This window comes from Larus michahellis, chromosome Z, assembly GCF_964199755.1.
Source record: "Larus michahellis chromosome Z, bLarMic1.1, whole genome shotgun sequence".
NCBI lineage: Eukaryota > Metazoa > Chordata > Aves > Charadriiformes > Laridae > Larus > Larus michahellis.
The window spans coordinates 54156688-54175006 of record NC_133930.1 but is presented as its reverse complement, the minus strand read 5'-3'; the positions used below and the strand labels follow the sequence as shown (position 1 = coordinate 54175006).

The 18319-nt window shown below is 38.8% G+C and overlaps 1 protein-coding gene across 2 annotated transcripts in view; it reads left to right on the top strand.

Annotated features, from left to right (window-relative positions):
* PIGG (phosphatidylinositol glycan anchor biosynthesis class G (EMM blood group)) overlaps positions 1 to 18319 on the top strand; it is a 90562-nt gene that overhangs the window by 27084 nt on the left and 45159 nt on the right. For both annotated transcript variants that reach the window (XM_074569070.1, XM_074569071.1), the window contains exons 9-11: positions 6401 to 6858; positions 14288 to 14479; positions 17623 to 17932. In XM_074569070.1, the coding sequence (XP_074425171.1) occupies positions 6401 to 6858; positions 14288 to 14479; positions 17623 to 17932 (960 nt within the window). The remainder of the gene's footprint in view (positions 1 to 6400; positions 6859 to 14287; positions 14480 to 17622; positions 17933 to 18319) is intronic.

The window sequence follows — 18319 nt, the reverse complement described above, 5'->3', positions numbered from 1 at the left end:
TGTCCTTGCTTCCACCCTTCTTAGGCTTCCTTTTTCAGTTTGAGTTTCTCCTGGAACTTCTTGTTCATCCATGTAGGCCTCCTTGTGGTTTTGCCTGGCTTCCTGTTTGTCAGGATGCATCGCGCCTGAGCATGGAGGACATGATCTGTGCATATTAACCAGCTTTCCTGGGTCCCTCTTCCCCCTAGGGCGTTATCCCGTGGTACTCTACCAAGCATCTTGCCAAAGAGGCCAAAGTCTGCTTTCCTGAAGTCCAGGGTGGTGAACTTGCTGTGTGCCCTTCTCACTGCCCTAAAGATCTTGAACTGCAGTTAGCATCTGTTGGACATGAAGATGCTTATTTTCATGTCACCTTTGAAAATATCTCCATTTGCCTGTAATGGAACAGTTAATCGATTCAGGCATTTCTTGTTTGAACTAGAAAGACGAAGGAATATCTGAAATTGGTGCATACATGTTTTCTGGAGTTTAAATAGCTGGGACCTCAGGACATACCAGCAGATGATTGGATCATCTGCTTCCAGTGGATAATACATGAGCAAGGAGGTTTTCAGCAATGTTTTCCAGAAGGTTTGTGTGTGTGTTTGTTTTTCCAAGGCTGGGGCAGATAAATATAAAAAATACTGGATTCTCCATCCCAAGTTTGTCTGTGATCATATTGGTATCTGAGATATATCTGAAAATGTGTGAAGCTGAAGTATATCTAATGAGGTATAGGCAGTAGTAATTCTGGTCGAGGCAGACATGACTTTGTATCCAGACATGTAGAAATCCATTTTTGTCATCCCGTATTCAGTCTATTCCATTGGTGGCTGGATTGCTAGATGTATATTTCATCAGTCAGATAGGCTTTGCTGTCTCTGTTCAAGTTCCAAAGCAAGCTTGAAATATTTTGTAGATTTAGTTAGTAAGTTCCTCCATATTAGAATGTATAAAAACAGTGACGTGGATTTGATTTACATTTTTACCAGTCTCAGGGCTGTTGCAGAATAATATGGTCATTCTTTTGCAGGTAGCTGCTTATACAAAGACAGAGCCTGGAGACTGTGAGAGGAGCAGTGGATAATCTGGTGTCGCTTGCAGTGTGGACATGAGAGGGTTTTTACTGGGAACTGGGGCACAAACAGTGTAGTTCACAAACATTCATGTCCCGCCTTCTATCCCCTTTTCCAATAGAATAGCAAGACTTTAGGGGAGAAACTGGTTGTCTGTATGTGTTGTGTGTTGATCTTGAAGGGACCTTCTGTGTGACTTGGGAGTATCTCTGAATCCAGGTGTCTGCATCCTGTGTGTCTCTACAGTGCAAGTCTGCATATGGGCTTCACTTTTGAAAGAGCTCTGAAGCCCTGCTCTTCTGATGGCAAGAGTAGAATGCTGAATCAGTGTCATGCCAGTTAAAAAAGCTAAAAGCCTTTTCTAAGCTCATGCTATACAATAAAATGTAGGTATTTTAAAAGTAATTAAGATAAGGTCTCCTGTTAATGGTTTCAGAGCTTTTTTTTCCTTCAAATTGTTTCCGTTCAACATCTAAAGATTTCTCTGAAGTGCTTCTCATTTCTAATGCTTTTTTTTGCCCACTGTGGCTGAATATAGAAACTGATTACTAAGTTCATGAATTTTCTGAAGACCAGTGCAGGCAGTGTTAGCATCTGCTTCCTGACTGTTATTTATGGGTTCTGATTACTGTGTTTCTAGCAGCACCAGTCACTTCTTTTAATGATACTTCAGGCTTTAAATAGTTCTGCAGCCCTTTACGAATTCCAGAAAATCATCAAAATTTTAACTTCTTGTTCGTAGCTTCACTCTAATTGCTTGGTAGTTGACTTAAGTATGGTGTTTACTCCTAGTTGTATTTTATTCCGATTTCTGATATAAATCAAAACCAGTAGTTTTTTTAAAATATAACACAGAAGTTAAAGCTTGTCAAATACAGCTTTTGAGAACTTTTGTTAATGCAAAATTATAGTGGTTTTAATTATGTAATCAAAATGTCCCTCTTTCTGTTTATCTTAAAATACCGTGTTCATTTTGAAGTATTATTGGTTTTCCTCCTCTGTATGATATTCTTTACTTAATTGAATGACAAAGGATTTTTATGCAATTGTATCTCAATTTTTTTTTTGTGTTTTTTTGACTTGGGCGGTGAGGTGAAGGTAATTGGATGCTGCCTGTACTGGGTAGCTTTCAAAAATGACCCCAAAGTGCTTTGAAAATGCAGGAGTAAGTAATATTCTGTCATAGGAAAGTTATCATCACTGGGAATCAAGACTGGGTGCAAGGAGCTCAAACATCAGAAGGGACCAGAATGATAAATATTTAAATTTTGGGTGATGGTGACCATGAAAAATAAAACATTTCTCATCTGAAAAGTGATGGTAAAATTCGCTAGGCCTTAATTATGGATGGTTAATTTTTGTGAAAAAGAGCTTTACTCTCAACCATACAGAAGCAAAATGACTAGAATTGGACACAGAAGATAGACTGACGGACATTTTATTTTAAAGTGAAGAAAATGTAAGTTTCATGGGCAGAGATGCATATATTCCATTGTTTATGTACTCACACTTCTGCAACAAGCTAGCAAGATACCCTCAAAGATGGGGCAATGAGGTCAGTTTCTGTATTACTTAGTTACTAATGCTGATACATCGAATGCTAAAAATGCTTGTCTTGGGAGATTATAGGCTTGAATGGAAAGCCTGTCTTTTATAAATTTCTACACAAAAGATTCTGTATTATTTGCCAAGACATCAGTGCGAGTCATATGAGTGTTTTAGTATTTGGAGTGCCTGCTGAGTTCCTGAGGGTTGGAGGTATTCAGCAGCTAGAAAGACAGAGCTGTGAATATCAGAATGGGACCTACATTTCTGTGCCTGTAAACGAGATCTGAAAACTGAGTACAATCTAAGTAATCTAAGGTCAGGCTGTATAAAAAAACTGTAATGATGGCATTCCTAATAAGGCACAGTTGATATATGAGGGATTACCAGTAAATTTAGAAAAACTTGATGAAGCTATTTTCAGTATTTCTTAGAACATCAAGGCTTATGAGATGATAATTTGCAAGATAATTTTTCATTTTGCATAGTGGCTAACTCTGGTCTGAAATGTGGTTTATCAATAATTGCCATTGGACATTAATCCTTTGATGTGAATATAGGAGTACATTTTTTCTCTTTTCACTGGAGTTGTGAGAGTCAGTCAAGCAGGGAATAAATACAGATTTCTGACAATGGGACATTTCACACTAACACCATCATTTTCATGAGGCTTTTGCATGTTTCCCACTGATAATACATCATTTCTTCCATTTTCATATCAGTACTGATGGCAAACAGATGCAAGAGAACAATCCTTATATAGATTTTATGTTATGGCTTATAAAGAAGACATATTGAAGACTGGTTCATTCTCATTTGTTGAGGATCTCAGATTCCTTTGTCTCTGGAAGCAGATGGTGCTTATGTGCTCGCTCATAAATAATGGTCTTTATAAATAAAGATCTTTTAAGGTCAGCATGATGGAATTATTGGAGTTTAAACCTTCTGTAGTTTAGTCATGTACTCTTCTCGCCTCAGCTCTGTGAATTTCATCATCTTTGGTCTCTGCACAGACTACCTCTCTACCCCGTCCTTTTGTTCCAAATACCAGTTTATGGTATTTGATTTTCAGAGTAGAGTACTAAACAAAAAGAAGTGGTCTTAAAAGCACCAAAGACATCTCAAATACTAGTAAATTTAGATTGGGCCTAGGCAGTTTTTCGGATTATGACTGTTCTTCTGCAAATTTTTAGTGGGTTCCCCCCTCCCTCCCCCCGCCGTTACTGCTGTACGTAACCTCATGGGGACTTTTTTGTTGTATTTTTTTTTCTTTATTTTTAAGTGAAGTGACTGATGTAATATATTTTGTTAACAATGTGAGAAATGGAGGTGATGTGAATAGGTGATAACTTTAACTGTACCTTCTGCATTCTTTCACATATATCTTATAAAATCTTGATTTTGCAAAAGTTGTTTTCCTCAAAGCAAAATTCCAGATAGCGTTAACTAACTTCTTGCATCAAGTGTGTCTGTTGTTCTCTCCATGTTACATGGTCTTGTTTACGGAACAAATACACATATGCTGCTGTCAGTAAATCTTAAGCATAAGCGAGACTTGCATCTAAGATGCTCAGGGATATTTGTATTGCTTATACCACTTCCTTGTTACCTGCCCTAAGATTAGTGAGTTTCTAGATTTTTCTAACAAATTATTTAAACAGTTCAGGGTTTACACTGTGCATCTCTGAATGTGAGTATGTTCTCTGTGAGCTTCATCTGTATGAATATTGAAGGCTGTTTTTTAAAGTTCATAAGGTCAAATGTAGGAGGATGATGAGGTTGAAGCGTGCAGCTGAAGAAATGAACGTGAAAGTAGCCTCAGTGATCTCTGTTTTGAAGTAAAAAAAAGCATGCAGTAGTTTTGATTTGGCTTTTAAGTTGTTGTTTATCAGGTCTTTAAAATACCAGTTTAAGAGATACTCTGATATTCTGTAATAGAGGAAAAATTAATGAGAAAATAAAATGGTAAGGGATGATTTTTGACAGTCTCTTTTCCAAAATGCTTCACAAGTATGTAACCTGATTTGTTAGGGGATGTTAGCAAGTCCCTTCTGGCTCTGGTGGCCTCCAGGGCTGGGGTGTTTGTCCTGCCTTGCTGCTGGAGCCCGGCTGCACATGCCCAGCCTGGGCCCTTGTTCCCACCTCTGGCTCAGACTTTGAGAAGTTAAACAGACAGAGGTCCCTTCAGTCGGTGGCCCTGTCACCTGTCACACATAGGTGCTCGCTCTGGGCTCTGCAGTTGCTGATGCAAACCTGCAAGCTTGGTGATCCACGGTCACTCTTCCCTATTGCTGAAACCTGACTTCTCTTGCACTGTCATCCCTCCAGCTGCTGGCACCTGAGGCACACAGTCCTGGTGGGCTGCGGTCCCCACTCCAGTCTCTGGCATGTGAACCCTCATGCGCTGAAGTCCCTGGTACTACAGGCGTGTGAGTCCAATGACCCGTGATCCTGCTCCAGTTGCTGCCATTTGCTTTTCCTTGCTCTGGTCTCAAGTTGCTGGCATGCAGGCTTGTCTCCAACTACTTGCAGTGAGACCTTGCAGCACCCACCGGTGGGACAGAGGGTGGAGTAGCACAGAAAGAGGAGAAGATTTAGTAAGACAGGATAGGCAGCAGTGATCGGCCACAGGGCTCAGTCAGAGAAGTGCACTGACTGGCACCTGCTTATATGTGACTCTGGCCTCTTTGTCCTTCCTCCCCTCCCTTTGCACCCTACCTCCAGGCTGTTCCTCACTACCCTCTCTGCCCGACCTTTGATGCTTTCCTGAAGCATTGCTTAATGAGTCTGTGTAGATCCACAGGCACCATCAGATATCCATAATACCCACATTCTGTCACTTCCGCCTTATCTGTTACAAAGTCTAGGCTGATGCTTTTCAGAGCTATGCCTGTGCTTTCTTAATGGCCTCTCAGTTAATGACTGAAGAGTTTTGGTTGTCTTTATCATCTCCCTTAGTGCCTACTTATCAGGTTTGTGTCTCTGTGTGGTCTTTATATGGCTTTCCCAGTTACTTCGTATTCCCTGTGAGCTGAAAAGGTCCCTTACCTGATAACGTCAGTGAACCAGATGCTCTCACCTTCCACATGCCCATACACTCTCTTTTTAGCCGTATCACAGAGAGACGTGAAGATGTGGCAATTCCACGTAGATGCTGTGAACAGGAAATCAAACTAATGGAGGCATTAGACAAAGAATATTATGGTTTTAGATGGGCACAGCATGTGAAGTGAAAAATAGATGGGTAAGGTTTAAATCAGGTTTTATGATGAAAGGCACATTTCAAGCTAAGCAAGGTTAATCAGACTGTATGCAAATAATGTTTGTTAATTTGAGTAGTGAAGGCTGTTACTATACTGAGTTGAGGGTAGCACAGATTTAAACTATTAGAAAATTACCTGTTATCTGCGTCTCAAGTTTGATTTCTGCAGGATTTCTATTTTTACTGCTATGGCTGCGCAATGGGGGAAAGCTTTTTTCAAACCTTCTGTTACACGATGGTAGGGAATCAATCTGTACAGTTATGATGATTATTCATGGAGAAGTTTTTTCCCTTAAACAGAATGTAATTCTAAAAAGTATGATTATGTTGTAATGCTAGCTAAATAGGCTACACTAAAATGATTCTTTTATAAATTTTTGTGGATTTGTCAAGGTAGAAATAATTTGTCTCAGTGTTTATTTTGTTGTCTTAGAGGAAACTGCTGTAAGCATGCTATGAATTTTCACAAGTGAAATTTTTATACACTTTCACCACCTTTTTTTTTTTTTTTTTTTTTTTTTTTCTTCCCTGTTTGCAGAATCCAGTTGTGTCCAGTTCCAGCTGGTCAGAAATAGATGTGCTGATTCTGGCTGGAACAGTTGGCCATGTTTTGAGTTTGGGGGCAAGCAGTTTTATAGAAGAGGAACATCAAACCTGGTATTTTCTTATCAATACGCTTTGTTTGGTGCTATGTCAGGAACTTTGTAGAAACAATTTTCTTCTGAAAGAATGTGACCCTCAACATAGTACCACTGTGAAACAAAATTTTGATAGTATTGGGGAAGCCTCTGAGTGCAAGAATATAGACATTCCAGCATCAGGTAATTCAAAATTGGGCAAGGCCACCTCTTCAGCTGAATTCATAAAAGGATCAGATAAGTGGATAAGCTTAGCAAGCCCATGGATCATTCTTATTTGCTGTCGGCTACTTCGATCATTGAATCAGACAGGTGTCCAGTGGGCTCATCGGCCAGACTTTGGACATTGGTTGACAAGGTGAGTATCTGATTTATTGTCATACTTTCTGTCTTTTTTAAAAATTAATGTATGTTTCATTTGGTGAAATATGTATACATTTCTATACAGTCTCTGTTCAGAAAGTGCTCTAAACATGCAAAGCGGGTAAACAGTGAAGTAACATAAGGAATTTTTCACTGCTGTTTCATGCAGGAGTAATTCCCTGTGCACTATCAATAGTTTATAATCTTTGCCCTGCACCATGACGTATCTAATTAATGCCAATTATACATGATAGGTTTATCAGAGGCAAAAAGTAACTCTTTTCCGTGTATCTGGTTTGGGAAATTAAAAATCACGTAACAGAATTAAACCTTTGAAATTAAGGCAGAAGGTTCTGCTCAATTTCAAATTTTATGAAGTTGCAGAAGAGGATGCTGCATATAGGATTCTTCCTTGTTTATCACAGACTTTTAATGCGTAGGTGGAAAACGGAAGGAATTTTTCGAGTGTAGTATGTAAACATGAAAGGGGATTTTTTACAACTTGAAGTACATTGCAGAAGGGCTTCTACTTTTTCTACTACCTTCTAATATTGTGAAGAGCTACAGTCATTATTCAGTGGTTAAAAGTACTTAATATTTGAATTGCGTTCTGTACTTCAGCTGGTGGATGAAGAAGCAATACCTTGTGACTGACTAGTTAAGGTTTTGCAGACAGCAGATGGGGAGGCTGTGCTGTGTAAGATAAAGAGTTTTCTTGCCAGTATCTTACAATACATGGATGAAATGTCATTCATCATTCATTAAAAGCGACATGAGCAAATGAACTAATATGAGACTTGTTATTTATTGGCAGCCTCACAGATAAAATGCTAATTGCTGTGACAGGCATGAGTGCTGAAAGACATGAGTTATGAGGGAATTTATCGCATTATAGCAGTTGTTCTATACCAAAGCTTTCACCATGCATTCCTCCTCTTGAGATGAGGTGAGGGATTGAGGAAGGAATGTCATATTCCCAGTGTTAAGTCCACATGATAGAGAACTCCTTCATTATGAGCTAAGCCAATGTGTGAGCAGGATTAGGTATGATTTGGTGTGACTGAGAGGATTTTTATAATTAATCCTGAGCATTTTCCAAAGATTTATTTGCCCAATAACTTCCTGAGCCAGATGTCGTCTTCAGACTGTCAGCCCTTTTCTTTGGAGTGTATTACTTCGGAGTGTACTAGTGCCTCAATGCACTAGTACACAAACAAGGACTTGATATTCTTGCAGCTGAAAAATTGAATTTGTTTCAGAGATATGGTTTTGCTCGTATGGTCCTCCAGGGATGTTTACTGACACTTGAAAATGTTACCAGCCTTCTAAAAATTGTGTGTGCATGCCTGGATGTAACTTCCAAAGATCCTGTCTTGGTAAGGGTTCTTCCATCTCTGATTTCCTGATGCTAGGTATGCCTTTAGAGTAGCAAAACCTGTTACAGCCTTGGGCTGGGGGGACTCAGGGAGATAGCACAGGGAGAACATAGTCTGCAGCTGGAGCAGGTGCTTCTAGGGCTTCCTGATTTATAACAAAAGCTGGTAAATCCTGTATGCCCAGCTCTAACACTATGGCCTGTCAGGAGCTTCCAAGTAATTCACTCAGGTAAACCAAGGTTCTTTACAACTGTTCTGGCTTAGTCTGTTTTTTTTGTTGGGGGAGGGAGGGGGGAGGGGAGAAGGGATGGAGGAGGCTATTTTTGTGTTTCATTTTTTTCCTCCTGTGAATTGGAATTGGCGTGTTTTGCAGAATTCCTATCCATCTTTGAAAACAACAGAATCACAGAATGGTTGAGGTTGGAGAGGACTGTTTGGTTCAGTGCCCTTACTCAGAGCAGAGTGATCTGGAACAGAACGCTCAGATCCTAGTCCAGCTGGGCTTTTGGTGTCTCCAAGCATGGAGACTCCACAACTATTCTGGGCAACCAGTTTTCTTTCCCCCCCACAAAAAATCCTTCTGTTTAAATAGAATTTCTTTTATTTCATTTTGTGTCCATTGTCTCTTGTCCTTTTGCTGAGCACCCCTAATAAGAGTATGGCTTCATCTTCCACCTAAAATCAGGCTGGTAAGATCCATACTGAGCCTTGTCTTCTTAAGGCTAAGTACCCACAGTGCTTTGAGCTTCTCCTTGTATGACAAGTGCTCATCATTTTCATAGTCTTTCACTACACTTGCTCCAATATGTCCATATTTTCTCTGTACTTTGTCCTTTCTCTGTACTGGATAACCCATAACTGGACCCAGGGCTGAGCACAGGGGAAGAAAGACCTTCCTCAGCCTGCTGGTAAGATCTTTCATAATGCAGCCCTCAATGCTGTTGATCATCTTTGCTGGCAAGGGCACGTTGCTGGCTGATGATCAACTCAGTGTCCACCAGGATGTTCAGAGCCATCTCTTTATTTGTCTTGATATGTCAGTTTGTCCTGATGTGTGTAGCTATTTGTTCCAAGGTGCAGGACTTGCCTCTTCCCCTCTTGAACTTCATAAGGTTTCTGTTGGGCCATTTCTGCAGTCTGTTGAGGTGCCTCAGAGTGGCAGCAGACATATCTGCTGTATCAACCACTCCTCCCAGTTCTGTACTGTTTGCAAACTTGCCAAGGGGGCACTCTGTCCCATTGTCTAGGTCATTCATGAAGATGTCAAACACTGTTGGCCCCAGTGTCAACCCCTGGGGTTGATTGCTAGTTACTGGCCTCCAGGCAGACTTTGTGTACTGCTCATCACAGCTGTGTGAGCCTGACAGCTGAGCCAGTTTTCAGTGCACCTCACTGTCCACTTTCCTAGCCTGGGCTGCATCAGTTTGCCTGTAAGGATGTTATGCGAGATGGTGTTAAAAGCCTTGTTAAAGCCAAGATAAACAACACTGCCTGCTCTCTGCTCTTCCACTGAGCTAGTCATCTCATCACAGAAGTCTGTCATGTTGATTAAGTATTACTTCCCCTTCATAAAGTCATCACAACCCTATTATTAAAAGCTGTCTGCCTCTCCCTTCAGTAAGGCTGAAGTACAGCAGCTAGATATCAAAACCAAAACTTCAGAATTTTACTGGCAAATTGCTCCCTGTGCTTCCTCACCAAATTATAGCCTCACATTGGGTATATTTGCTTGAGTCTTGAAGCAACTAGAAGAGAAAAAGTCCTACAGCTATAGTCTTAGGCTACAACTGCTTTTTTTGGCTGTAATAGTATATTGAACAAGTTCTTGCCTTACAAGGCAAGGTACCTGCTGTCTTGTTCCTCCCCTCACTGGCCCTGTATTTTGCCAGCACAGCTGTTGCTTTGTCAGTATGGTGAACTAAATCATTGTATAGATGTGGCTGGAAAAATAACCCAAGACAGCGCGGGAAGCTTTTGGCTTTGAGATGGATCACTTCCCACTCTGATTTACCATCCAGCTTCACAGGAATGCAGGAAGGGAAGAGTGTGCAAGATGGCACTGCTGCTGTTGAAATTCCTGTAGAAACAACATGTGAAACTATACATCTTTTGAAGTGCTGCAGACATAACAGTTTTTTCTTTCTGCCCTTGTCAAGCATTCTTTAAAAAAAAACACTTGCCTTTCAAATCTTATTGAGAAAGAAGCAATGATTCACAAACTTTTGGGGGCTTTAAAAAGATTGTGGAACTGTCCGGAGTGCCATGCCATGGCAGGCTAAGAGGGTGTGTGTCATTGGGGTGCCACAGTTCTGCCTTCTCGCTTTCATTGGTGTAACTTCTTCTGCTGGGTTTATCGAGCAGGTGAAAGAGCAGAACCCTCGCAGCTGTGGCACAGGTTGCCTTGGGCTGCCATGGAGTTACACCCTGACTTAAGTCAATGGAGCAGATTTTAGCCTAAGAGGAGTATATAATATATGTCAACCATTCTGACATATACTTAAGTTGCTTTACAGGGTTGAAAAAATAGCACCATTTCAAGTGCACAGTTTTTGGACTTGAGTGATGGGGTGTAGGTGAGTTCTTGGGTCTGAGATGGTTCACTGGACAAGCTTTGGAAAGATCAGTCAACGATGCAACTAAATCTTTGCACATCCTGTGGTTTGTACAGCATCTGTGAATTCCTATTTGACAAGTATGCTTGCATTTTCTTTGGTTGGAGGTCTTAATGTCTTCGTTGCGTCTCTTTCACAAGAGAACAGGGTGGTAGAGATGTCTGTTTTCATAGTGTTTTGATCAGGGTTGAGAGCATGTATTTTCCTTATAGCATAAATTCAAAGTTGATGATAAGCCGAGTTGCATAAACCACTTATTCGTCTTCCCAAAATGCATTGCCAGTCTGTAGGGTTCATTGTTACTCTATTTTTAGTGTGTGTTTAATTTGCATAATTATGTCTTAATAACACATTGTTTAGTAATAAATTAGAACCTTACTGAGATCACGTGTAACTTGTTAGTTTGAGTTAAAGCTACTCAGGCTTTTTCTAGCCAGCCTTCTATTTTGTCTCTAAGATAAACTAATGAATAAACTACCCTCTCCACCCCCCCACCCCCCTTTTGACCTTTTAGACAACGTGCTCATGCTCTGACTAATATTTTGCTTGTCTGGACAGTCCTTAAGGGGCTCAGCATTTGAGACAAAGAGACTTTTTCAGTTTTGTGCATGGAAAAACATAAGCAGCAAACCACAGAAAATCAGTCTACCTGTAGTGTCTTCAATTTGAGTTGAAGCTGTCAATGAAGCATCAGCTTGAAGACAAGTGATGAGAAGCAGCAGCATGGGAAGATGATAATACTTTCTTTTAATAATGTACTTAATCATCCCCAAATGTCCTTTCCCCCAAAGCTAGCATACCATTTGACTTCGGTATATGCTATTGTACATAGTAGAATGAAAGTAAACAATCAAAAAGGGCTTTATCCACATAAATGTGCACAAGATCCATATTTTATAATTCCTTTCACTGTATTTATATTTGCAGTAGTGAAAGCAGTGGAAGGAATTATCTTCAGTCTTCATTCTGATACCAGAAGTAAGAAAGTGTAAGCTACGAGCTGTTACAGTAAGAACATTTTCCTTCCCCCCTCCTCAGGTTCTCTCTTGGGAAACTACTGGTTCTTCACTTTCAATGTTATGGTTTGGGCAAAACACACTACATTTCAGCTGAGATCAGAGTAGCATGTTCATGCTTGTATTTCTGAGTAGAATATCAAAATCACTTAGAACTTTGCTAAATGGCTGGACTCTGTATTGAGCAACTACAATCTTCTTTCAAAATACGGGCTAATTTAATATGCACTTAGCTGTCTAACTGTAAGAACCTTGGCTGGAAAACCTTGAAACTAGGTGATTTATGCTGACCTGACTTCACTTGCTAGAAATCCTTTTATTGTTTCTTCAGTAAACTCTATGAAACACTGGAGTACGTTTTTTTGCAACAAACTTGCATGGTTCAAAAAAATCCATAACAGAAAATCACAGAGGACTGTTACCAGAAAACCTGGACATGAGTTGGATATAAACCCCTGTGCAAGCAGTTAAAAATGTACCATTAGCGGCTGTTGTGCACATGACTTTTGAATATACCCTTGCTGTCCACTGGGCCATCTCTGAGAATTTTCTTTTTTTTTGTGGGGCATGTGTGTGAGAGTATGATTTCAAATGTTCTCTGTAGGGAATTGCAGCTGTTAGTAAGTGTCTTGCTTGATAGAGCACCATCATTTACTTCTTACAGGTAGGAATATTTTTTTAATTTTTTATGTCTTCCTATGTTAGATTTGCCTGCAAGAGTCACTTAACAGAAGTGCATTTACTTTTTTAGATAAAGAGACAAAGACAAAGATGATGACCATGTGCTGTTATTTATCCCTGATTTGTTTTATCTCAGTCTCATACAATGAGCAGCCAAGGAGAATGCGGCCTGAAAGCTTTTAAAACTTTTCACAAAGATTCATTTGAAAGATGCAGTGGCTACTAAATTAGTTCTTTATGTGTTGATTACAAGAGATGGTGCATGCACTGTCTTCACAGGTTGCTGCAGCAATCCATTCACTGCTTCTACTGTCTCTTCCTGTAGAGGAAGAACAATAGTGAGGAGAAACATCAAGAGTACGTTTTCTCTCCTGTAGTGTTCTAGTTTTTTTTATTCGTCTCATTTTCCTCTACTGGCCTGCAGAGAGTAGTACATTTCCTGGGAGTCCTGTTAAGTGGCATGAAGTGCTTGACTGGGTCCTGCAGGGAGGACTAACAGGACAATTTTTCTGCTCTATGTCCTTTGCTCTGTGACTTCCCAAGCACAACAGCTGAAACAGGTCTTGGTCAATCTCCTGATAAAACATGCACTAGGCAATAGGAAAGTAAACCTGTTTAAGTACTATAATTTTGATTAAATCAAAGATAAAACTAGAGTTTCATAAGTGCGGTCAGAGTTAATGCAGATAACAGCCCAGACTTACTGACAGTTTGCTGAAGTTAGTGATCTTTTATCATGGCATTTTGAAATGTGGAAGGCAGAAGATGGAGCTTTTGGCTCTCACACTCTACACGATGTTCTTAACAGAAAGTAAATCTGACAAAAATAGTGGTTCTAGGTTATTTGGGATACTGGGAGTATTTGCAGTAGACGAGGGTTAGCAATTCTTGGATTACCGTGGGCTTTCTGAAGTTGCCTAGCTAGTCATGGTAGGGGTTGAGTGCAGATCTTTACCTTACCCCATTACATTTTGCAGTGTAATTGGTATTACTGTAAATTTAAATACCTAACATTGGCAGCATGCTCAATGAAATGCCCTTGATTCTGGAATGAATGTTACCTATTTAGGATGCGGGGGAACAAACAAAATGTATGTGTAATCTTCTTGGTCATGATGCCAATTTTGTGTCTATTTTATCTCTTGTGTTCATTGATCCAGTACAATGTGCTGTAGTTGCATAAGGTAATCATATTGTGCTAATGTGTTTGTGTGTGTGTGTTAAACAATGTAAGTATATTTCTGGTCATTTTGGCTAGGTAATATTTTGTATGGCTAAAATTAAATTAAATACTTGTGCAGGTATTTAAAAAGACAGAATAGTTGTAATTCTATAGTGCAAAAGTCTTTTCTGCATTATGCTGGAAAATGAAATGCTGTAATCTAAGCAAAATGCACTGTTTCAAAATGTATAAATAACAAAACCCTAGATTAAAAGTGTTAGACCCTTTTCCATTATGCAACATGCAGCTCAGTTTTTATATAATTAACAGAATAACTAGCATATGGTAGAACACAATAATTACACTTTTAAACATGCTTGAATAGAAAACCTCATTAATAAAACTGCTTTTCTAAAAATACTAGAATATTTTACCATACCTCTTGGAAAGTTCATAACAGATGTCAGTGCAGTGATTAATTTGGAAATACGGTACTGTATCTAAGGCTCTGTCAAATGTGTTTAGCAGTAATTACAGTGGTTTGAAGGGGGTTTTTTGTTTGTTTTTTTTCCCCCAGCTCTGAACATAAAACTGAACTCTCCTTCTTGGCTGCAGTCTCCCTGCTTATGATCTTCTTTCTGGTTCAAAGAAGATGCTCCCTGGTTTCAAAAATTGCTATGGCACTCGGGCTCCTGGGAGTCTACAGTTACCGGGCAGCTATTGGAAATGTCGTATTTCCATGGCAACATGACAGGAAAGATATTTCAAAGTAAGTTAATCAACAGATATGTAAATCTATTTCTAGAAAGGTGTTAACACTTTGGATATCAGGGGATGAGGTGGGAGGGGACGTTATGTCTAGGCTGGGATCACATTCTTATGAATAAAACTCTATTTTGTAAGGGGCCAGCACTCAGTTTTTGTGGCGTGTGCATAATTTTGAGCCCTGTTAAGTGTCTTTTGACTGTGACGGATCAGAAGCCAGTCAGATAAGAATTAATATGAGGAAAATCTAAAGTCATATCCTCGGCTTTTGCTACAAATAAACTCCAAATGCACCGTCTCCTCTTGTTTTAGATGGACTTGCCACATTTAGCAGAGTGCATGCCAAGCTCATTTAGTTACTTTCTAGTTTTGAAAAATGCTTAGGCAGTAATTGGAGAGTTGCTTTTCCATATCTTTCATTTGCAGGTGAGTGTTCTGTAATGTATGGCCTTTCAAGATGTAACCAAATCCTCTTGAGGTATAGGCTGTGCTGCACTAGTGTGCTGCACTAGTGTGCTGCACATACTAAGGATTTTTACGTGGATGTTAAGTTTCTTATAGAACTAGTCTGTAACTGTAAGGAAGATATTAGCTTTTTCACCAGTAGCTACTTTTGGAACATAGGTAAGTGACTTTAGTTTTCTTATGATACTTTTTACTGTTGGAGCCTTTGCAGCCTCAAGTTTTTCTAAATATCAAGAGATCTGCGGAAAACTTCCGGAGTCAGTTAGGACATTTGATGAGGAGGAAGGGATCATGGAAGAGAACTTGTAAAACAATTGTCTTCTGTGTGTAGTATACTTTCCCTTGCACTCATTTTGAAAACTCCTTAATCAGGGGCCAGAGTTTCACAAGATGGGCAGAGATGGAAACAACCCTGCAGGAGAAGATCTTAGGATATATAGAAGATCAGATTTGCTAACGAGGCATGTTTTATAACAAACACTTGTATGTATACGTATATCTAGATATATTTACATGCATTCCTTTCCATCTCTCCAAATATTGAAGATAATTCTAGTTGTATACTAGTGTTAACATTGTGTGCTAGTTCTGCTGGATACCAAAGTAATGGTAATCTTTACTTAGTCAGCAGGACTTTGCTCTGTGTTTGAAACATGCCTGATCTCTGACCATGACCTCTAGTTTTGCTTTATCTTTGAGTAGAATCCTTGGAGAAGATTGCTATCCTTGGAATAAGAAGAAAATACTACAATGTGGGACAGATCATTAAGTACAGCAATTGAGCCACAAATAAAATGCGGTTAAAGAATTAAGTGGAGTACTTAAATACTAAAGGCAATGCATTTACTGGGAATTCGTTCATTCTATAGTTAGCATATTGTTTGCAATTATAACAAGAAAGATACAGGCTTTTTGTTATTTCACCTTAAATAAATAGTGAGCATGGTGATTTGCTTAAATGACATCAGACCTTTATATATCTCTGATTATATGCTGCTTTAAAAGTTACTGTCATGTTTCAAATCTTCATACCCTTTAGATCCTCTGTGTAAGCTGTTTGGTGAAAGCTGGTAGTGTTAGCAAACACAGATTCTGACCTTTGTGTCAGTCTGTGTTCTGCACCCGGGCTGGGAATTGTGGAGCAGGGCTGTTTTGGGATCTCAAGCCTAAAGTACAAGGCCTAATAAGAGCAAACATTATTTGCCCAAGATCACTTAACTCCTCAAACACATTATCTTCGGCAAGGCTCCCAATACAGCATATCAAAAAATATGGTAGACACTTGTTAGTAAATTTCAGGTGTTAGCTGATGTGTTGACATAGTGATCCTACTTCATCTTTATTAGATAGCTGATGCGATAAATGGTAAAAGCCTACGTAAACTGCCACCAGGAACAAAACCAGGAATTTCTTTGAAATGCGTCTAGAGGTATCTTTAGCGTATTTGTGATATGGAATAGCTCCAGATCCAGGTGAAGGGTAGAAGGTAGTTTTGTGTGATATGAGCAAAAAAGCTGTAGGCAGCCACTGCGTTTTTCACGCGCAATACTTTCTTCTGTAAGATAGAGAATATTTGCTCTGAAGTGTCCCCTCTCTGTACCCTTTACTGAAGACAGGTGTTTTCTCTGAATGTGACAACTGCTGGAATGTGGATGAGGGAGAAGAGGCAGCTGAAATGTGTGTTATCTTCTATGGCTTACACTAAGATAACCTCTAAATTAAAAAATGCAAGGAAGTAATTTGACTTTTTGTTTTCCTCAGAGTTCTTTTTAAAAATGATTGTGCAACCGAAAAGACGAGTGTATATTATACTGACACAAACAAAATAATAGTAGTGTATTTGCTGAGAAATCAGAGTTTTTTAGTTAGTTTGAATTTTCATCAACCAGTTAATTTCAGTTTTCACTTAACTCATTCCATAGTGACAAATACCCAAAGCTATTTCCTGAACTTCTAAGTGTCATAGACACTAAGTCACATGAATGTGTTTGAATATTTTATGGTAATAATTACATCAGAATTACCACAGATACTGAAAAAGAAAATGTCTGAAGTGTGCAGAAATTTCAGACTGTTATAAGGGTCTTCAAATACCATCACTGTCTTTTTGGTTGGCTAAAAAGAAACATATGTTTGTGTGAATAAGTTGTGAAAAATCACTTAACAGCTTAAAGGGAATAGTAATTTTTAAGTCAATTTAAATACTGAAATTAAGTTTTGTATCACTCTAAGGAGTATTTTGGGGAAATTCAGTATGCTATGTAAATGGCATATTTATATGAATATACTAATGGATCTAGACCTTGAATAGTAGTAACATAAATTTATTTGGTTAATTGTTAATTTTAATGTTAAAATTAATGTTAAAATTAATATGTTAATTTTATTTTTATATTTTAGGTTAGTTTCGTTTTTAGCACAAGCTGTTTTAATGGCTAAATTTAATTTGGAGCTGTTGTAATTTTAAGTATGAACCATTTTTAGAGTTTTTGTATTTAAGAAAGCGCTCTTATGAAATTGGCCAGTACTAGCCTTTGAATTTAACCTGTTTGGCAGAACTGCATTGGTCTTGCATATCTCTTGAGAGACTTTTTGACCTGTAAAATAGATATTAGTAAGTAGCTCATCTTTCTGTGTTATTTATTTATTAATTATTATATACTTTTTTTATTTCCTCTTTAGGGGGATTACTGAAGCTCGTTTTGTTTATGTCTTTGTTCTTGGCATAATCTTCACTGGCACTAAAGATCTACTAAAGTCACAGGTTATTTCTGCAGACTCCAGCATGAAGAGTACAGGATTATGGGAAGTGTATAGTGGACTGGTTCTACTAGCAGCCCTTCTATTTAGACCTCACAATTTACCAGTCTTGGTGTTTTGTCTGCTGATTCAGACAATGATGACAAAATATATCTGGAGACCTTTGAAATTTGATGCAGCACAGATTACTATCATGCACTACTGGTTTGGCCAAGCTTTCTTCTACTTTCAGGTAAGCTGAATACTTTCCTTGCTACAGTGGTGGGAGGGGGAATAGTTTTTGAAATAAGTATTGTCCATTGTGAGTAAAATGCAAACTAAATCTCAGAGTGGAAGAGTTTACTGAGTTCTCAGACGGGTTTAGTTTCTAACTGTATTATTAATGTTTTGTTTTCAGAATCAGGGAAAGATGCATACCTTGATAACTTATCCAATATTTTTAACACTTTCAGAAATATATATTGAGGATACCTATACCAGGGGTGATTTCGGTCTGTAAGTGGGCCTCCTAAATACTGTTCTGGTGATAAAAAATTTAAAAATTTCAGCTGAGTTGATTGTTACCAATAAAAGGCAGATGGATTTTTGTCCCTGTTTCTTGAGACTTACAAAACCTTTG